General features: G+C 37.4%; 2 protein-coding genes across 2 annotated transcripts in view; both read left to right on the top strand.

The window, feature by feature from the left end:
- LOC308691067 (serrate RNA effector molecule homolog) overlaps positions 1–8686 on the top strand; it is a 33545-nt gene extending 24859 nt beyond the window's left edge. The window contains exons 15-21 of the mRNA XM_081365936.1: positions 799–969; positions 1430–1583; positions 4383–4576; positions 4691–4847; positions 5669–5764; positions 8119–8221; positions 8362–8686. Of these exons, the coding sequence (XP_081222062.1) occupies positions 799–969; positions 1430–1583; positions 4383–4576; positions 4691–4847; positions 5669–5764; positions 8119–8221; positions 8362–8437 (951 nt within the window). The 3' untranslated portion in view covers positions 8438–8686. The remainder of the gene's footprint in view (positions 1–798; positions 970–1429; positions 1584–4382; positions 4577–4690; positions 4848–5668; positions 5765–8118; positions 8222–8361) is intronic.
- A 1405-nt stretch (positions 8687–10091) lies between these two features.
- On the top strand, positions 10092–18000 carry LOC308690603 (uncharacterized protein). Its single transcript, XM_081365172.1, has 10 exons — positions 10092–10232; positions 10658–10744; positions 11022–11117; positions 11205–11303; positions 11621–11725; positions 11807–11914; positions 12035–12127; positions 12585–12745; positions 16466–16575; positions 16806–18000. The coding sequence occupies exons 1-10, from the start codon at positions 10166–10168 to the stop codon at positions 16954–16956; spliced, it is 1077 nt and encodes a 358-aa protein (XP_081221298.1). The 5' UTR covers positions 10092–10165; the 3' UTR covers positions 16957–18000.
- The last annotated feature ends 4552 nt before the right edge of the window (positions 18001–22552 follow it).

Genomic DNA, 22552 nt, shown 5'->3' with positions numbered 1-22552 from the left:
ATAAACCAAATCAAGCATTGCTGCTTTTATTGAAATGAAATGACATTCACTTTTTAAAGTGCATTAACTTTTGAAACGGTTATTCTTAAATAAACAAGGAAGATTAGTTTACACTAGTGCATGAAACTGTAAGTGCATCAGTAACCTGAGAAAGACAGCGTAATGAACTACATGAACACAAAATGGCAAACTGCCATTCAGAAACAATCCACTTCTACTCACTACATCTACATATTGTGAGTCAAAAACACCAGAAGGTGAACTTGATCTGCAGCGAGGGCTGAGCTCTTTTTATTGACAATGTTTTCAGCTGAGGAAAACACACGCTCATGCCAGGTATGGTCAAGTATGTCTTTGCCCGATTTTTGCCACCAACTGAGAGCGTTTTTGTCACCAGGAAGCCTTTTCCTGGCAATTTTTTCAAATGAACAACACAACCGCACCTCGCTGTATACTGGATAAGCTAACAAAAACCTCTTGACACACCAAAAATGTAATAAAAACTGCTTTGTGAAGTTTAAATGTTTGTCCAGTCAAACCAAAAATTATTCAGACACCAAAATTGTTTTACTCTTGGGTGCAGGACACTATAGTTCATTCATGTAAGTGAGGATAGCAAGGTGTCTGAATAAATTTCGGTTTGACTGTATATGTATAGTTTTGATTATTAAATAAATCTGATTAATTGATGATTAAACTAATTTTGGTTTGAGTTTTCAAGTAAATTACAAATGTAATTTTGGACTGAGCTTTTATCTATATTTTTTTTTTTAATGTTTTCCCTCCATTTTCCTGAAGATCCCTGCTCAGAACCCCATTCTGAAAAACATCACTGATTACCTCATAGAGGAAGTGAGTGCAGAGGAAGAAGAGCTTCTGGGAAGCGCCGGAGGAGCCGACTCCGAGGAGGGATCCAAAGAGGGAAACCCCACGGAGATTACTGTGGAGAGAGATGAAAAACTTGTCAAGGTCTGAAAGAGACTTTAAATGTCCAGCACATATTTCACACTAATAAGAAGAAAACTAAGCCTATTTTTTTTTTAGCACCATTCCAGGTTTATAAATGATTCTCATTATTGTCATAAGGGGAATTCTTGTGCTAAATTTTCACTTGTTCCATATTTGATGCATTTTATTCTGTCATTTTTATGCATTTTATTCTGTTTAAATCAGACTTGCTCTCAAAACTTTCTATTATATATTAATATATATTTATATTATATAATTTATTTCTTTTTTAACATGTACTGTGTTGAACTAAACTGGGAAGGGTCACAGCACTTGTATATTGTCATCCTATTGTTAGTTTAACTGCTTCTATTGCTCTCCTCATTTGTAAGTCGCTTTGGATAAAAGGATTAATTGTAAATGTAGTTTCTACTTTGAAACCCATCCCTCAGGAGTGTAATATGTTTTGGTTTCCTCCCAGGTGTTGGATCGTCTCCTCTTCTATCTGCGTATCGTACACTCTATTGATTATTACAACACCTGCGAGTACCCGAGTGAGGACGAGATGCCGAACCGCTGTGGCATTATCCATGTGCGAGGACCGATCCCCCCCAACCGCATTACTCACAGAGAAGGTAAGCGCTACTAAGAGATGACTAGTGTAGAAGTGTGTCGTTTATTCTGCCTTAAAATACTTTCTCGTAGAGCTGGGGCGGGATGATATGTAGGGGTGTAACGATACCCTCATGTAATGATTCGACAATACTAAATTCACAAACTAACAATTAACAAAAAAAATATTGTTTATTAAAATGCTAAATTTGGTATTTCATTGGGGGTGGAAGTGAATAGGCTTGAACTTGGTTGTAACCTTATGCATGTCACAATAGTGACACCAGAATAATAAATTTTAAAAAATCACGATTCTGAAGCTGAAAATGCAGAATTATTTTAGATAAATATATGCTTGCACTCTCACTGACTAGAAACAGTATATTTAAACACTTTTTACTGGTAACATCAGACATTTGGCATTATCAGGACCCACAAATATTCCCCATTGCATTATTATACATTATATTAAACATTGTATGTAGTAGTTTAATGTAGGGATGGGCATGATTAATCGACGATCGATAATTGATCGTTAAGAATTTCGTCGATCACGTTTATTTGTTATCGATTAAACTAATGCAGGTTGCGTTGCGTAGTGTGAGTCTTGAAGCAATGGAATTAATTTTAGTGCGGAGGTACCTGTGCATCCCGGCAACGTCAGTCCCCTCAGAGCGGGTGTTTTCGGCGGCTGGACTGGCTGTCACCAGGTTGCGGTTGCATCTGATCCCAGATCATGTCAACATGCTTATCTTTCTCAACAGAAATCAGTAGACTGGTGCAGAAGTTCTATGGGAACTTCATGCGTTTTCTCATATCGAATAGCTATCTTATTTATCAAAACGATTCCATTTACACATGGTCACATAAATGTGTTTTTGCAAAACGGATATAAATCCGATCTTGAATTCCCGCGCTATATGCATATTTAAACTGTTGCACGTCACCGAAAGCAACTGATATGAGCTGCATTTTATTGATCATCAGCGAACATTTCTAAATCAAAGACCGCAACAAGATATTGTGGCAACAGCCCTGGTAAGATCATTTCGGTTCTTTACGTTTAAAGAAGATGATTGTGTGTTGATGAATGACTTTCACTTTGATTTGCGATAGTTTGCACGTTGGCTTGATGAATAGATGCTCATCTGTGGTGATGCGGGTTGAAGTAGCGTCGTCATATCTGGCTATAACATGACATATAGCCTATAACACGCTCTCACACGTTTATTTCTTAGCATTTTTGGGATAAGTCAAATTTATGTAGTTTCAACAACCAGATGCATTTACTCTTGTCCAGTTTCGTCTGGAATGCTTCTCAGATCTCCTCCTGAAGTGGTTTGAGCGATCTGATTTAAAGGAATACTCCACCGTCTTTTCATATTAAACTGTTATTCCCTTAACTAAGACGAGTTGATACATACCTCTCTCGTCTCAGTGCGTGCACTCAATCGCTCTGGCGCGCGGCGAAACTTTGTTCACTCAGTTCATTCAATACGGGCCAAGCAGAGAAGCAACCAAACACCTCCACGTTTTCCCTATTTAAACACAGTTACTCGCGTAGTGTAACTCGACCTAGGACGGTGACACAAAACAAAACGTTGCGCTTTTCTAAGCATGTAAAATGGATAACTATATTGTATGGCGGAATACCACAGCAACCGCTTAAGATATTACTCCGCCAAGACGAAGTGCTTACAAGCACTTGCTATGGTATTCCGCTATACAATATAGTTATCCATTTTACACGCTTAGAAAAGCGCAACGTTTTGTTTTGTGTCACCGTCCTAGGTCGAGTTACACTACGCGAGTAACTGTGTTTAAATAGGGAAAACGTGGAGGTGTTTAGTAGCTTCTCTGCTTGGCCCGTATTGAATGAACTGAGTGAACAAAGTTTCGCCGCGCGCCAGAGCGATTGAGTGCACGCACTGAGACGAGAGAGGTATGCATCAACTCGTCTTAGTTAAGGGAATAACATAGTTTAATATGAAAAGACGGTGGAGTATTCCTTTAAATCCGTCTCGAATGCGTTTCGGAGGGCATTTACATTTGGTCTTTTCACGATCGGATAGCTATCCGATCACAGAAAACGGATGAAGTGGTCATGGGTCTCTGTTTAAGAACGCCGACTCGCTGTTCCGCTGTTTTAGAGCACCGCAGGGCATATCTTCAAGTCTACCGAACGTCCAGTTTCACTGCCACAAGTTGATCATCTTGTAATAAAGATCTCATCGAGGACAAACAAACTGTATTTTTGTATTTTCATTGCATTTTTAATTCATAAAAAGTTAAAGAAATAATGAATTTCAATATAAAAATATTAATGATTAATCGATAGTCGATCGTTAATTCTCCCGACGATCGACTAAGAAAATTTAATCGAATGCCCATCCCTAGTTTAATGTAGTACTGACATTAAAATTAAACTAAAATGGAACTTTTTTTTTTCACACAGTAATTTTAATTTTGGGTGAACTATACACAATACATATTGCCACTATCCACGATACATATTATTGCATTTTTGTATTGCGATATATTGTTACACCTCTAATGATATGTATTGTGGTGGTGATATTAATTGTCTAAAGAGATTTTGCTATGTTATGGGTATGTTTAGTTGTAAAGTGCATGTCTGCTAAAATTTGTTGACAAACGCATGTATGAGAAAGTAAGGCACAGGACGTGCTTGACATTACAAAGAATTAAGAAACTTCTGACTCAACCAATGGCCAAAAGTTGAGGACAGGATTAGCTGTTTGTTTGATGCAACAAATTGCAAAGAAATGTAACTTGTCGCTGCTTTTTCGACCATCTTGTAGTGTCCGACTGGCAAAAGACATTTGAAGAGAAGCTGGGACACTTGTTCAGTGTGAAGGAAAGCCTGTCTGAAGATGAGGCAGCGAAGATGGGCCGCAAAGATCCAGAACAGGAAGTTGAAAAGTTTGTGTTGGCCAACACACAGGAACTGGGCAAAGACAAGTGGCTTTGTCCTCTAAGTGGCAAAAAGTTTAAGGTGTGTGATTTTAAAAACGTGATCCTTTGTTCATGTAGTTGTTCATCTGGTAGCCTTGGGGAGGATGTTTGTGTTTTACAAAATCAATCAAAATATCTATCAATCTCTCTCAAGGGCCCAGAGTTTGTGAGGAAGCACATCCTAAACAAACATGGTGACAAGATTGAGGAGGTGAAGAAAGAGGTGGTCTTTTTCAACAACTTCCTGATGGATGCAAAACGACCCTCCATCCCAGAGATGAAACCGCCACCTCCTCCAGGTCCAGGACAAGGTAAAGCAAGCTAGGGGAAAATTGTTTTTTGAAGTTGTAAGTGAAAATTATTGGAGCAAGTTTTACAAGAAAATACCATTTCAGTTTTTCTACTTCAATTTCACATTTAATTTAAAGGGATATTTCACCGCTGGAAAGATGAATGTGTATTTAAATTGGGTCATTTATGTTGTACAAATGTGAAATTATTTTAGAAGTTGGTGCCTTCTAGACTGAAAAAAGCCAGGAAATGTATTTTTGGCTCATGTGGATGAAAGACAACAACTCCCAGAATGCACTTGCTTCGCTGCCCTACGAGGACACGCCCAAGCCACGCCCACCGGTTACAGAGGGCAGTATCAGAAGAAATGTTACAACTAGGCTACTAGTCGACTCGAAACTGAAAAGACGGCGTTTTATGGTGAGCTCCCCCTATGGGCGGGTCGAACACATGCGGGACGAGCTCCTCCTACTGGCTGTAGTCTCTCGCCTCTGGACTAAAAGCCTCAGATGATGATAAATGACGATCTTTGGGTCATCAGAGGTTTTTTTCCAGACACACAATACAGAAATCTCTCGTCTCAGCGGGACATGAGGGAGGGAAACATGGCCATTCCAGAATACTACCGGGTTTCTACTGATACAAAGCTTAATGCTAATCGGTGAAGTATCCCTTTAAATGTTACCTACCGTTTCTTTGTAATTTTACTAGCAATTAAAAAAGATTCTGCTCCAATTTGTATCAGTGCGTCTGTCAATCTTGTTGATTTGGTATTGACATAAATTGTGTTCTCAGAAGTTGGAGATATGAAATGAACATTTGTATTTGTTTCTCTCTTTAGGAGTGCTTTCACCCGGAGGTCTTCCATTCCCACCTCAGGCTCCTCAGGGTCTCATGGGCTTTGGCCAGCCCAGACCTCCAGTTATGGGTTATGGAGGTGTGTGTGTGTTACAGGAGGATAGCTAGAGTGAGAATGGTTGTTAGCAAGGGTGGGAATCATTTGGCATCTTCTGGGAGTCGTGATGCAATTGCAAATCAATTTTTAATGCATATCTCAGTTTTGGTGCAACAATTATGGTACATCTAGCTTTTCCTTTTAAAAGCACAGGCACACAATTATCATTTTTTTGTTGTAATGTTATGTAGACTATATCATAGACTTGTGTTGCACGTAACTGTATTTTCCTTTTTGAAGTGATTCCAATCATATTTCAAGCAATTCAAAACCATATATATATATAGGCATAGGCCAAGTTTTCTTTATCGGGCCGATAAAGATAACATTAAAAATGAATATACAATACTGTGCAAAAGTCTTGGGCATGTTAATATCCCACCCCCCACCATCATCGAGTCCGTCTGTGATTACATGAAGAAACTGAAGAAACAGGTTTCTTCAAACATATTGGAGACATTCCCGCAGTTCTTCTGAATTTAGTTTGTCTCAGTTTTTTGTGTTTCTTCATGGAAATGTAAACTGATATTTCCTACTGAAACACTAAAGCAAAAGATCTAAATAACTGACTTAAAACCATTTTCTTGGGGGGGGGGGGGGGGTATTAACATGCCTAAGACTTTTGCACAGTACTGTATTCACCTTATTTTTAACGGAAATACGGACGCAGCCAGTTGACGGTATTTTGTGCGAGACTTCCGGTCACTGGCGCGCTGATCACTTTTCACCATATCGGTTAATTAAACAAGTGTTCCTAACAACTAACTCATCGTCATGGCTTCGGGGAAGACCGGGATTGTTTGTGCAGTTAGAGGTTGTCATAAACTGATACAAAAGAAAGGTTTACTTGGAGCAGGAGTGTTTTAATCATCGAAATCATTTACATTTTAATCAGGCGCCCTACGACCAGAGAGACACTGGCTGAGTGGCGTTTCTGTTGCGTGGCGTTTTACATGTCTTTGCACACCAGAAACGTGTCTGACGCGGCACTGCTAGGTGACATATGATAAGCCTCATTCATTGGTGATTATATTCGACATAATGGGGAGAGAGTTGTGGAAGGCCTTTAATGTTAAACATATATATAGCAGCAAAGACAACGTCGGCAGTATTGACGGCAAAACAGGCTACAGAATATTTCGTTCTGTATTGACAGGTGCAATATTAGAAAATCGATTTTTTTTCATTGCATTTATATCTGCATTTGTCAAAACCTAAAATTTCAAACATCAAAATGTAATTTATTAATATGTATTCATGTAAAATTAAATACAAAGATCTTTTCCTATTCTATTTAGTCTGGAAACGCTTCCAAAACGCTTGCGTGTCGCGTGAAAAATAGGCGTCGATTCTATTTATAGCATGCACGCGTTTTCCGCGCCTGTGAGTGCGTGCGTGTCACGTGTCACGCAGGCAGTGTGCACGTTCTAACCTGTTAACATGGGAGCCGAAATAAAAACGGACACGCAGTGTGTCGCCGGCCTGAGGAATCCCTTCGCCTGTGGTTAAAAGCTTTACATTTGAAGAAACCATCGAAACGACCGTATGTTTGTTCTTTTCATTTCGTGAGCACCTATAGAAGACCACCCGATACCAGAAAAGTGGCTGGGCTATGAAGTCTCAATAAAAACCATGATAAAAACTCCAAGGAGAAACAAAATCATTATAGTAACCCCTGTATAAAATCTAGTGATCATGGCATAATGGCATGATCATGGCATTTATTTTGTATGATTTACAACTATTTATAGCCATCTACTTATTGCTATCCATCCTATGCTTTGGTTGCATTCTTATGGCATTATTAATACATTTGACTTGACAAAATACCTCCATATTAGTCCAGCGTTGGCTCGACTATGTTTAGGGCGGGGCTGAAGGAGCCGGTGAAGTTTTGGCACTCTGCCAGCTAGATGCATGAGTGTTTTCAACCAGGTCCGGTACCCTAACTGAGTGAGGCGGGGCTTTAGTTCTTTGTAGTATTCATCTGCTACGGCATGTGTAACATTTTTCTATCAACTCTGCATAATCCTTCGCGATCGATATGTTATTTAGCCCAGGGAAGCGAGGAAACGGAAGTGCCGCACAAAAACCGGATATTGGACCCATGTTTACTTCCGCGTTCGAAAATAAGGTGGATATCTGCAAATATATTGCGCATCCCGAGAATTTACAACATGGCAGGGTTTTAAAAATGTTTTCTACAATCAATTTTGCAGTGTTTGTGCATTTAACAGGCCATTTCATTGCAGTGTATCCGTAAATCTAAACCCTGACTGTCACCTTTTTCAATGCTGAATTATGTCATATTGAGGTGTTTCTCCAACCTTTAACAGGTGGTCCTCCTTACCCACCGAACCAGTATGGTGGAGGTGGCAGGGGCAACTACGACAACTTCCGCGGGCAAGGCGGTTACCCCGGAAAACCTAGAAACAATCGGTGAGTTGATTTTTGTATTTAAGTTTTGATGTATTTGCATGCAGTCAGGACACAGGAGTGATACTATATTAAGCTCTTTTAGGATGTTAATAGATACGCTTTAATAAAATGTCATCTTTTTTTTCCCATCTCTTTTCCAGAATGATGCGTGGGGATCCTCGCAATATCATTGAATATCGTGATTTAGACGCACCAGATGATGTGGACTTCTTTTAGAGCTCCAGTTTTATTCTCTCCATTTTAATCCATTTTTTTTTTTTTTTTACAGTTGTCTCAGCATTTCCTTGTTTTTGCATTCATTCCAGAAGCAGAAGTCTCTTTCTGTTCACTCGCATGAATTACAGAAGCGCTCCACCTTGAAGTGAACGCATGTCCTTTACGTTGGATGTCATTGCGTACTCAGTGTTATAGAATGAGCTTGTGCTTGTGGCCTTTTTTTCTTCCAATAAAACTTCGGTTTGGATTATTTTTGTGTACTGTGTTGGTTTTCAATTTAATTAAAATTGATTGTAATTTAATCATGTATCATTTACATTTTACATTAAATTACTATTTTACGTCTTTTTTTTTTTTAAAGGTACAAACAATTCAAGAAAACGCGGAAAAAAATGGGAAGCTAGTATTTTTGTGATTTTAAAAAGCAAGATTATTTGATCTTTTAAATAGTCTTTTTTAAGGTGAGACTCTCTCTGAGTGGATTTTGCTCCATGTAAACTTCCTTTCTGGTTCACACATGTGTATTGCATGCATTATGAAAGTATTTTCCACAGTGTTTCATGGTCATGACATGGAAGTTGAACGACTGGATGGACATTAGACAATTTAGTGTCACTATCTCCTGAGAGCATGTATAATGGATAAGTCTTTAGCTGTACTTTTGAGTGTTCTTGAATGTTATTTCATGGCCCTGTGCACTTCCAGTTATTCTAACTCTAGTAATGAGGTAAAATACCCACAAATGTGGCGTTAAACTTGTATTTACTTTACAACATTCCTTGAACTTTGAAATAAATGATACAGCTCACAATATTAGATGCATTAAGCTGATAGCCACTCATCAGCGCTTAAAAAGAGGTCTGATGATTAGTATTTTCATGCATCTGTATTAAAAGTAAGATACAGGATTATTGAGGGTGGACTCAAACGTTATGCTCCTAATAGCATTTTGTTGCTTCTGTGCATTTCTACTTTGTCTTTATTTGCAAAGCAACTCGATATTCGTACTTCCGCTCAATTTCATTTCGCTTCTGTACTCAGTCTGAGACAGTGTCATAGCTTTCCGTTTTCCTCCGGCCTGAAAACAGCCGGGCCAATCAACGAACAGAGGGCGGGCTGAGAGCCGTGACGTAGACGCTGATTGTACCGTGGATGCGTAGATTTACTTCACATAATCTGCAAGAGTCGTTCACAGCCATGTTCACTCCAGTATTTCGCTCGATGGTTTTGTTTTCGCATCATACATGTGTTTACAGTGGAAGTTAGATGCGGCTGAGCATGCGCATAACACACGCCATAACCAAACGTTATGTGATTGGCTTACGGGTAACCAATGATTTTAAACTTCAGACAAGCGCCCCCCCGCGAGAGAGAAAACGCTTCTCTATTATGTCATTCCAGACTCTGTCTACGAAGCAAAGCGAAGTAGCAGAGTTTGGTATTACCAGGCTTATTTTAAATGGTGAAAAGGAAAATTCCCCACAGCTTTCAGAAAGAATTAAGACGCACAAGTAAAAAGACTAAATAGCAAGTGGCCAAATGAAAACCTAGATCTTTTTGGGTGGGGAGAGGGGTAGTCTTGTAAAACTACTATTATCGTCTCAAAATGTGGAAGTGAAATTTCTTTAAGGAACATAAATGATTATATATAGGAGGTGGTGTTTTTCATTTCAACTATAAGAAGCAAATTACTTAAATTTGCTCACATTATATTGTCCTTTATAGAAAATGGATTGTTCCGAAAGATACGTTAGAATGGAGATGGAATCTGAACCAAAGAAATCATTTTGGAGAGGTTTGGAAGATTTACAATTTCACATTCAGTTGGAGAAACTATCTTAAAGCTTTTACAGCATGAGTGAAATGGAAAATATTTCGCGGTTACATTTATTTTAATGTCTTGACAGACTTTTTTAATCGTTATTTCAAAAGCAACTTTTATATTTGAAATGCAATTGGAATCGAGAATGCTGTGAATGTTTCTTCCTCAGGGGTAGTTGGTACTGGATAACATCATTTTTAACAACAATTAATCATGTTCATGCTAATTATGGATATATATATATATATATATATATATATATATATATATATATATATATATATATATATATATATATATATATATATATATATATATATATATATATATATATATATGAATAATCATTTTGCTTATAATCATATAAATGAATCAAGGATTTTGTCTGTTTTCTTCAGTTTGCTCAAATCACAGACAAACTGGCATCCTTGTGCTTCTAGGAACAGTTTGCATGATGTTTTTCATCATCATGACTTCTGTCATCTGTGAGTTATTAATGAAATACTGTCTTTAGTGTTTTGCTACTAGACTGCTTTAATTTAGCACTGGTGTGGATATAGACTGCAACATCTTTGTGTTTTTAGTGTGACAAATAATGTGAACATGGACTTTTTTTTGTTCAAGATCAACATTGACTAAACTGCTAATTGTGATATGAACTGAACTGCTTTGCTCTGAGCTTTAATAAACTATTTGAATTAGCATATGAATATATAAAATATTTGCAGAGAAGCTGAAAAAGTTTGTCTGTTTATTTTGAAGTTTCGCATCAAGAAAGAAAGTTCTCAATGCTGGAGAGTTGGATTAACAGCCATACGTCTGATCTAACCTCAGTCAAATCTGAGTTTCAGATCTCAGGTGAGAACTTCTTCATCATCATCATCATCATCATCATCACAGATCAGTTTTGGTAATGGAATGTTAATTAATAATTGTTTTTGACAGGTAGTGACCTAGAAAAGAAGGTTTCTGAGCTGCAGAATTTGGTGTCCAGTCTGAGTTCATATTTGAACATGTCTGCATCAATTAACACAATGACCAAAGGTTAGTGTCTTGACTGCCGTAACTCTGATGTTTTATTTTGTTTTATTAGGCCATTTATGGATAATAAATAAAAAAAAAATTAAGTATCATGATGATTTAAAAAAAAAAATCTTTTTAGAACAAAGTTTAAACATAAATGTCCTCCATTACTAATGTCTGTTTGGCGTCAAATCTTTAATGCAATGAATTTTTGCATGATTTAAGTGTCTCAGCAGGGCATGACTGTTAAACATCACTTCTCTTTGACACAAGATTTAATACGTGCATTAAAGTCATTGATTATTTACTTATCTTTTGTCCCTCTTACTCTCCAAAAGAAATGCATGAAAAGAAGTTGTCTAATATTGAGACCTTGATGACTGATCTCGGCTCTTCACTGAATTCACTCGCATCCAAACAAGAGAAAAACCAACAAAAGCTGGGTGAGTGCTGGACGTACATTCAGCTTTGAATAATCCTCATATCTAAGGCAAGCTGTATATTTCTATTTCTTTCTCCTACAGATCGCCAAAAGAAATTGATGGACAATTTGGGTTCGGCAGTATCATCTCTTGGGTCTAGCCAAACACGGGACCGTGTGATTTCAGCTGCGATTTTTCACCATGCACAAAGTAATTTTATAAATTCTAACTGTATTCATGAAAATCACGTTCTTCAGAATTGTGCTTTTCTTATATTAGAGGTAATCAGGCTGATATATTGTTCTGTTTGGCTCTTGTCTCTGGCTAAAGTGGAGATGGCAAGCTCACTGAGGGACATGAAGAATACAGTGGAGGAACTGGCATCATTAGTTCAAGCTTCGTCTTATAAAATATCATTAACCAGTGAGTAAACTCTAAATTCAAGGTGTAATATTGTGCTTATGTAGTGTCTGTTTAATCACAGACATTCTGAGCAGGATTACATTTCTTTAATCTGCATGAGATGAAAAACAGAAAGTGGTTTGCTGTCACTGTGTAATTATTTGTGAGGTTGGGTGAGGAAAAACTCTGATGTGTTTGATTCAGACGGTATTAAAATCATAGGACATGAGTACAGCGAAATACTAATTAAACCTCTTCCCCACAGAGAAAACTTGTCATGCCCAGGGTTTATAGGGAGATTCAAAATGAAAATTTGCAATTCAAATGCTGTTGTGTAATAAAACCATTAATGACTTTCTTGATTGAATCACAAGAGGAGTTGACTAACCGAGTGTCTCAGAGAGAGGTGGAGTAAATGATGACAGAAATGTTTTGTCTGGGAACTAAAGTGTTAATTTAGTCTTGTCCTCGTACATAGGCTCACTCACATCAGGCTGTAGTGGACTTGAGTGGATCCCATTCAGCAACAGCTGTTACCTGTTCTCTGGTCACTCAATGAACTGGACCCAAGCAAAAGATTACTGCGAAGAGCAGGGCGCGTTACTCTTAAAATTAGAAGAAGGCTCTGAGGAGGAGTGGGTGAGTACCAGAAACACACACACACACACACACACACTTTTCCTTAACCCTTTCAGGGATAGTGGCCACTGTGAGAAAACACTTTTTTTTTATTACCTCTCATATTGCTTTATAATTTAAAGCAGGAATGTTTCCATTTTTTATGGTGTTTTAAGTAGCGGATCGGAGGTAATGTGTTTGCTGTGAGTGTTGTGGAAGGAAACTGGTATGCTGCAAAATGCTAATTTAAAAAAAAAAAGAAAAAAAAGAAAAAAAAGATTGCTACAACTAGGGATGTTCATTTGGGGTTTTTCCTAACCGACGAGCGAAGCTCATTAACTGATCATTAATCATTAACCGACAAGATTAGAATTCAATTAAAATAGAATGGATTAGTGTCTGTGACCCATTAAAAATACCAACATTTTTTTTCAGGGGTTTAGTTTTGCATGTGCAAGTAACAGCATAAACAACAGAACATGAGGATACAAACATCGTCACATCATGCACCAGTAGCGCTTCTATCAACAAAAGCTTAATAAAATCATATATATATAAGGAATAAATATGCAACCCGTATAATTCACTTAAAGGTGCATTGTGTGATATTTAAAGCTGCAGTCGGCAGGCCCGTCGCGACAAGGCAAGCAAACCAAGCAACTGCTTGGGGCCCCGAGCTGGCCTGGGGCCCCAAGACAACGACTGGTTAAGAATAAAATGCAACGACAAACTGTGTGAGCGCATAGACTGTAAAAAAAGATGGACGAGGCCTCTTCGCTCTCTTCCATTGATGAGAACTGAAGCCGCCAGAGTCCCGATATGGCGCTGACATATTGGAACTTGAGTCTGAGTAGTGAGCAGGAAGTAAAGCCGCGAAATCAACGCTCCGCACTCACTTGCCTCAGGGAAAGTGCATTCTGCACACTTTTTTAAAAATTGATTGCAGTACGACAAGAGGCTTACTTTAAAATAAAGTAAATACAATCTCCTCAGTCCTCCGAAGATCCCGAAAAAATGTCCGTTGGTGCTTCAGTGACTACTTCGTTCGAGAACCTGTCAATCACAGCTGTCAATTATGACGTTACACCACCGCATCACGTAACTAACTAAAAACCAACTTATTTTAGAAGCAGACACTTGAAATTACATCAGCGTGATAAAAACGAAAGCAAATGAAAGAAACCACCTTTGGAAAAAGATATTTGAAGTGTAATTTAATTGTTTAGGTGGTCTCACATCCCGTTGACTAACACGGGGAGGCGGGGCTTATGACCTATACTAGGACCAGTCACCGGGGGGCGAACGAGACGTTTGGCTTCACTTTTCAGGGCTTGTGCGGCACGCTTGTGTGAGCCCCCTTTTGATAGTCAACGCAGTAAAGTGCAATGACACTGTTATCGGGATCCCCCTCAAGGGGGACAGCAGCCAGCCAACAACGTGATCTCTGCTGTCGGCAAAATACAAAACCTCCTCGGCAGTCATCATGAAGCGTAATTATGCTCCATGTCCATTTTGCTTGAGGCCTCCAAATTCCTTCAAACGGCCCTGGCAGTCGGCAAGTCTGGCAGATTGAGTCGACTTAGCCAAAATTTTGAATGTTTACAACTCTCATGCGTCATGCCCCTCCCCCACTACCAACGAGCACCCGCCCATCGTCAGTGCGTGTGTACCTGATTTTCTGTGAACGCGTCCGTCTCTTCAGCATCGATCAACACCATGGACTCGGAGGTAGGCTGCCCTGGCTAATCTATCCATCGATAGCAATAACCAAGGAATTGGAAGCTTGTTAGTAGATTTTCTCTCCGCCATCACGCTTCGTACAATCTTCAGGCGAACTTCAGGCGTGTCGTGTGCATGTGATATTGTATGGTGCGCGTCTGCGTGAGGGAGAGGGGATCTGTGGCGTGTGCACGAACTGTGATTGACAGTCAGATCTCACACCCCCCTGCGCTGATTGGACCCGATGATCCGGGAGCGGTGGATTTTTGCAAAACAAATAACACGCTCCAGGTGAAGTTAGAAGCTCGTTTTTTTTTCTAAAACCACCTTATTTATGTTGTTCTGTCGGATTATAGTGTCGATTTCACTGAATATGATCAAAAAAATGTTGCCGACGGCAGCTTTAAGAGGATCTGTTGACAGAAATGCATTATCATATACATAACTATGTTTTCAGTGGTGTATAAAGACCTTACATAATGAACCATTGTGTTTTTATGACCTTAGAATGAGCATTTCTATCTACACACACCACAGGTCCGCTTACATTGACGTGTTTCTACGGTGGCCCTAAAGGGACAAACGCGTTTCATCACTATGTTGTTCTTCGTGCAAAGAAACGAGCTAACGTCAGCGAATAAAACACTGACACAATTATGAACAAGTAACAATAATAATTATAAAAACAATACAAATAATTAAGTAAATATAATTTCTTAATTTATCTTTGTAAAGAAACCTCATTGCTTAACTGGCAACTCTCTGCTGTCTACGTCACTTCCTGTCGGCCAGCGTAACTTCTGTTGGGTGCAGTTCGCAACCTCACCACTAGAAAAAAATCACACACTGCACCTTTAAATAATTAACAGAGTAACAAAACTGTGTGACTAGTAGGCTATATGATGAGTTTCAGTTAATTTTTGTGACACGCTGCAAAAACAAGTTCACAGAAAGGAAACCGAGATGGCAGAAATTGGCATCCTGTTTGTTTTACAAAAGTTTTGTTTTTATTGTGAGTGTACACAAATAAAAGTAAACCCTTTACAGTTTCTAATCATGTCTTACTCTTATCTGTATGACCATATAAGACAGAGTACTTTAAGTACTTTCCACTATTATAAAATTAAAGTGATCCCGCCTCACGTGCACACACACAACATATCAGTTCTAGCATTGCTAACTTGACATCGCAGCCAAACATAAAAAGCTACACTGCTTAAATTAAATAGTCTGTAGTGTTAAATCTATGCCGTTCAGCGTGAGCATTTCTGAGCATGTGAAGGATGATGTTTTACATGGATATTTGAACGCGTGTGAAATACAGAGCCTAGTTTATATAACAAGTTATAGTTTAGCATCCATATACATCGCAAATATGGAAAATCATGCCAAATGAGAGAGGTAGGCTACGTTGGCCCAATGCAGGTTTCTGTTTTCGCTTTAAATGATTTTTTGACTTGACGTTTATAAAGCTACTTTTATTTTTCGTTCTTGTTCCGTTCTGAATATTGCAACATTTAAAGGATTTGTTGTGGCGTTAGGGGAACTAAAATAGCCTATAGCTATGTTTATAGTGTTTTTTTTTTTTTATATTTCGCTTTATTTACCAGTATTTTACATTAATGTTATAATAATACATTTATTTTAAAAAATGTGACTTATACACAACCTGTTTTTCTCTTAAAAAATGTTTAACGTTTTCAAAATGTCTTGAAAAATTACTTTCAAAATTACATTACTTTTTAAACCGTTAAACTGATTGTATTAACCGGTCAAAATTCTTGCTCTTGGTTAAAACCAGTTAATTATGAGCATCCCTATCGCTACAACTATAAAAATGACAATTTTATAAGGAAAACTTAGGTGGTTTTCATTGTAACCATTATGCCTACAGAAAAAACAGGGTTGTTACGTCATGTAACCATTGTGTGTATACAGGAAATCACTGGGTGTCTGTGCATGAAAGGATTAATACCTTTATTCTGCCTTTCAGTATTATTATTTTTTTATCTCTCCTCCTAGGAATTTGTTACCCATTTGTCCAAACCATTTGAATACTGGATCGGTCTAACGGATCAGAACACAGGCCAGTGGAGATGGGTGGATGACACTAATTGCACCATGGACAAAGTGTGAGTTGAATTATGCAGTCACAGTTTTCCATATGGAATTCATTTTCCATTATGTCCATTATACACAGCTTCCACATGATATCTTAAAATTATTCCCCTCAATTATTGGCCTTTGTAAAGGAAAGCAATCAATTCAAGATAATGTACTTTAAGAGTTTGATTGTTAAGTACATGCAACTTAAATTACCAAAAAAAGTTTTCTATATGCATTTTTTTGGCTTTGGTTACAGACACTGGGGACCTGGGCAGCCGGATGAGTGGCTAGGACATCCGTATGAGGGAGGAGAGGACTGTGGACAACTAACAAGAAATGCGAATATTAATGACAACCACTGCTCCCTCAAGTTGAGATTCATATGTAAAGGATCCAAGGATTCTTAAAGGGATAGTTCACTTTGAAATTAAATTTTGGTATGTTTTAGCTTACCTCAAAAAACAGGGGAATTGTTTTAATTTGGACTCTGTGCTTGCTCTTTGAGACAGTGACCATAGACCTGCATCAAATGACTGTGAGACAAGAACGGTTTGACCTAAAAATATCAAAATTGAAACTACTGCGGAAAAAAAGACACCTACATCTTGGATGCCCTTGAGGTAAGCTAAAACATACCAAAATTTAATTTCAAAGTGAACTATCCCTTTAATCGCAACCTATTAGTATGTTGCTTCAAGAGAGCGACCATGGATTTGTGTTTTCTTTTTTCTTTATTCATTTATAATCCTTTAATCATAATCATTTAATTATTCCATTTAATCATATAATCGTTTATTCATTTTTATTACATTTCCTTGCTCTCTGAATTCTTGCTGTTGTTGTTTAATCTTATGATCGTGTGGTTTCCAGAGATATTTGTGTTCACAAGTTAAGAGATCTTTAGTGTCACAGGACAATGCTGTGAAGCAGTAATCTTCCATTGCTTTTGCTTCTGTACAATGACACTTGTTGCATGTGTGCTGATCAAACAGAAGTCCAACAGGGATGAAGACCAAAGTAGGGATGAGGTTCAGAAGAAGTTTGCAACTAAGATTTTAGCATAACTTTTCAGGGTGCTCTCTTCTGGATTTTTGGGGCAGATCATGGGAAAATCACGGGACTATCAATTAGAATAGAATTATGTAGAATTGGGTAAGAGAGAAACATTAACCACTTAATTGGGGAAATTGAAAGATGCAAAATAAGATACACCGGTGTTTTGCAGATGAGAAGTTTATTCTATGTATCATCTTTTTACTACTTTACTTCATTTTACTCTAATTCATTCCTTTAATAACTGTTTTAATTTCCCTTGCTTTTATGTTGTGCTTATTTTCTATGCAAAAGCACTTTGAATTGCCATAGTGTGAAATTTTAATTCCTTTCTTTATAAAGCACTTTGAATTGCCATAGTGTATGATATGTGCTATATAAATAAACTTGACAGACCTAAACAGACCTATGGGGGTTATTTATATTCTTAACAACAATTGATGTTAAAGGGGTTGTTCAGGATTTTGGACATCGGACCTCATTTCCAAGTTAGCCTGGGTGTTATTTATCAGTGGAGACAGTTTTCAACATTTTTCATCCAGTCCTTTCAGTTGCATAGTTCGCCGGTGCTAGGCTAGTGCGAGTCAACGGTATCTGCTAGCCTGCCATTAAAAACAGTTTTACCCACTCCACAGTACAGCAAAAGCAAATAAATTATAACGCCAGGCTATCGATGTAAATGTCTGAGAGAATAATGTTAGAAATCAAACTACCCTTTCATCGCATTGCAATAGTTATACTTTGTTCCCTGTATTTATTAGCACAGTCTACAGCAGCGGCGGAGTGATATTAAGTTACCTAGGCAACCGAGAGAGCCGGTCCACATGACAATCATGCAAGTGTATGTCCCTGCCGCTGACACTCATCCCTCAAAGTAAAGTAGTTTGATTTCTAACATTATTCTCTCAACAGACATTTACATCGATAGTCTGGCAAAAGCAAACCCTTCAAAACTTCTGTTAAAAATATTAAACAAAAATAGAGAGTCAATGCATCAATGCATCAATGCATTTTATCTCTACACCCTTGCTTCATTTAGAATACACGGTTCAATGAATATGCAAATTAGCCCCGCCTCCACTCACTCACACCAACTCGGATTACCTGGGGCCTGTTTCAGAAAGGAGGTTCAACCAACTCTGAGTTAAAACTTGAACTCTGAGTTGACTTACCCTGAGATGGGAAACTCTGAGTTTTCGGTTACAGAACAGCTGAATTGAGTTAGTTCAATCAACTCTGAGTTGACTGACTCTGATTTAGCGCGTGCACCACAACTATAAAAAGCCATTATCAATGGAGCACAGATATTATGAGTCACCAATCAACAGCGCCAGACAAAAAAAGGGTCTTCATATTTCTCACCAGTGCGAACATTATTACTGTATTAGAACATTAATTTAATTAAAGGGATTACTCTTAATTCTTCTGTAATTTAAAGTAAAATCTGATGTAATTGCATTAGACTATAGAACAATTCTGTATATTTAACATACATTTTTAAAAGGTATATTTTTTAATGTAACCTCATATTTATTTAATTCTCATAAATAATTCATGCAATTGTATATTGTTTATTTGAAAGCATTAAAAGTGCTGTTTCTTGTCTCTCCTTGCATTGTTCAAGTGGTTTAGGTTGATATGGTAATTAGTAATAAGTAAACCAATGCTTTCTAAAGATTGTCATTATTACATTAAACTAATTACACTGTTGAAGATGTAATTTGTAGTTAGTAATATAAGTAACTTGCCCAACTGTTATAATATCAGAGGTGAAACTGGAAGAACAGTATGTTATTCAACCTAATTTTAATTTTCATGTAGGTGCAATCCTGCAGCAGCTGAAATTTAAATATATATAGTAAGGCTTTAGCATATCATGGGTGTAGGCTACCTGACTTTACAAACATTTGACATATTAAATAACTAAATAGCATCCAGTGTCTAGCAGTGCAGAAGCATTTACGGCTGAGGGAATTCCTGGAGGGACTTCAGAGCCAGTCACTCCCAAAGATCCAAGGGCCTCATAAAATGGGTTTACATATGTGTTATTTTTTATATAGGCTATTTTTTATATTTCCATATATTTTACTTTGAGTTAGGATTTTTGTTGGTCCCAATAGATTCTGATGGTAATATCTGTCTTTTGGAGCCTCCTGTCCCAACAGAATCCCAGGCAGTTGTAAGTCGCCTACTCAATACACCAGAAATGATGACAAATAGTGTTATAAAGTGCACTCAGCCAAATGCTCATCACATGGGGATAAAGAGTTTCTGCTGCCAGAGCTACAGAGGTAATGTTAATATTATGTGTCTACACATCAAACAATCTACACATTCACATTTTTGCACATTTTTATGTGGAGTAGCCTATAGAATCAAAGTTTAAATCTAAGTATAAACAGGTATTCGTATCTCCCCCCGCGCCCCAGAGTGTGGAAGAACAGCTGGAGGACGGTCCATCAACTTGTGTTGCACAGATGAACACAGTTCAGTGATTTCCAGTAAATGCCACAGTTTAATTCTGTAGAATTTGTTCAGAACTACATTATGTAACTCTTATCTACTACTGTATTTTTAGTTGCCAGTTAAGGAGTTATATAGACTTCATCTTATTAAAAAAAAAAGAAAGAAAAAAAAAACTGCAGTAAAAATAGCAATATTTTATTTATTAATAAAATATTAATTTTATTAATAAAAATGTACTGAAAGAATTAATAAGGTGTTTAAACACTACTTCCTCTTTAAAAAAGGGGAGGAGACCAATAGAAACTCTGGGTTTACCGAAGAAAACCTGCTCCCGACCAGGTTAGGTTCACAGAGTAAGTTACCATGGTAACTGACTCAGAGTTTAAGTTACCTCTCTTTCAGAAACGGGCTTGACTTACTCTGCTTTCTCAGGTTTAACATACCTCCCATTCTGAAACAGAAAACTCAGAGTTTCCCTCATTTCAGGGTTAACATACTCAGAGTTTTCACTTAACCTCCTTTCTGAAACAGGCCCCTGATCTACTCTCTCAACTTTACTGTAGTAAACACACAATGGCACAGTGGAAATATAAATATAATGTCTTGCTAATGTTACACAAACCACCTCAGAGTCAGAAAGCTGCCTTCTAACAATCATCAGAAACGCTTTAAAGGGGTCATATGATACGATGTCTTGTTTTACTTTTTCTTTAGTGTGTGTTATGTAGCTGCTAGTGCAAGTATAAGATCTGCAGAGTTACAAAGCTCAAAGTCTTAAACCCAAACTGCTTTGCCAAACGTTTTCCAATAATATCGATATTTAAATCGGTAAGCATCAAATATGAACTCACACAGCATCGATACATTAGCATAAAATTATTAGCAGCATTATTCTATAGCAGAAGCATTCTGCGATCTAATTAAAAAATTATGTATAGGCTAGACAAACGTAAGATAATACAATTCCGATTTGTGTCTAACTTCTAATAATAATTATTAAAACGTCCTCATTGACAATCTGCATGAGCCTACTATCGACCTGTTTTGAGGTGTTTTGTGAACTTTTTTTGCACTTGAAACGGAAAACATGAGGAGAAATCGAGTCGACTATGATGCGCATGCGCAGTAGCTTCAGCATCACCCTTGAGCTCATTCCTTTATGGATAAATATGGAAGCCCAGTTCCGCAACATAAGAAAAAAATGCTTTGGTAAATCATAATTATGACAAACTAAGTCGAAATTATGACATAAAAAAAGATGAAATTATGAAATAATGGAATAAAAAAACATTAAAAGTTTTCTAATAATTTCCACTTTTTATAAGCCTATCATAATTTCGATTTAGTATTTCATAATTTCGAGGTTTGTAATCGCATACATAAGCATATCATGACTGCCATGTCAATTTCCACTTTTTATTCTCATATCCTAATTATGACTTAGTATGTCATAACTTGCGATTTTAATAACTATGATTGTAATAATTTAGATTTTTTTTTTCTTAGAATGTCTTAATTTTTTTGTCATATTTAAGATTCAACAAAGGATGATTTCTTTTCTTATGTGGCAGAAATGATCTCACATAGATAAAAGCAATTGCAAATAAAAATAAATAAACCCCTTTAATCAAAACCAAAATATTCATTTTGACCATGCTAATTCTGGGTAAATAATCAAGGGTGAAGGTTAAACAAGAGGCAGACAAACCACAGTGAACCTGAGTGAAAACAGATGATGCTGAAAACACTGAGCAAGCAGTTTTAATTAGTCATTTAGCTGATGTGTTTCTGCAGAATAACTTATAGTACACTTGTTACAGGTCAATATCCTTTGAAATGAGGAACGGAAAGTGCTGTGTTATTATACACTAATGCCCTGTTTACTGTCATTGCAGGAGCTCTTTTGAATGTGTTTTGGATTCTCTCTAGAAAGCAAGTAACTGCAAAAGCTATGATGGTCTATCAGAAAACTGATAGTTGTGAAGAAATCATGAAAATTGACATGGAATATGAACAGAAGACGACATTTAGAAAAGGTTTGCTATGATACTAAATTGTATTTGATACAGAAAGATGTCTTTGTGTTGTGTTTGAGAGAGTTTTAGTTAGTTGCCTAGTAACACTTCATAATACATTATATTATACATTATATGATGCTTAGTATAAAATTAGATTGGATGGGATGCCAGGAAGTTATTATTTATCCAGATGCAATGGTGTGACATTTGTTGGTTGTCATTATTCACAGACGCTGGGCTCCCGGGCAGCCGGATGACTGGAAAGAATCACGGTCTGGGAGAGGAAGGAGAGGATTGTGGGCATTTTACATATACTGGGATTCAGGCAAACTAAATGACAGCCACTGCTCCAGCAAAATTAAATTCATTTGCAGAGTGTAATTCTGAATCTGAACAGAGCTGTGGTGTAGGGCCCGATGGAATTTATTCATCCAATTCTGTTTGTTCCATATGAATTTTTCTGGAT

This window comes from Scardinius erythrophthalmus, assembly GCF_964197995.2.
Source record: "Scardinius erythrophthalmus genome assembly, chromosome: 5".
In the NCBI taxonomy this organism is placed as follows: domain Eukaryota; kingdom Metazoa; phylum Chordata; class Actinopteri; order Cypriniformes; family Leuciscidae; genus Scardinius; species Scardinius erythrophthalmus.
The sequence above is the reverse complement of the archived record's forward strand: the minus strand, read 5'-3'. Positions and strand labels throughout refer to the sequence as shown.

Bases quoted from the DNA above. Each gene is read 5' to 3' on its own strand.
- LOC308690603 (XM_081365172.1), top strand. From the start codon at position 10,166: ATGGATTGTTCCGAAAGATACGTTAGAATGGAGATGGAATCTGAACCA. The intron at 10,233-10,657 runs GTTTGGAAGATT...TGTTTTCTTCAG, and splicing joins AAAGAAATCATTTTGGAGAG to TTTGCTCAAATCACAGACAA. The intron at 12,128-12,584 runs GTGAGTAAACTC...CCTCGTACATAG, and splicing joins TTATAAAATATCATTAACCA to GCTCACTCACATCAGGCTGT.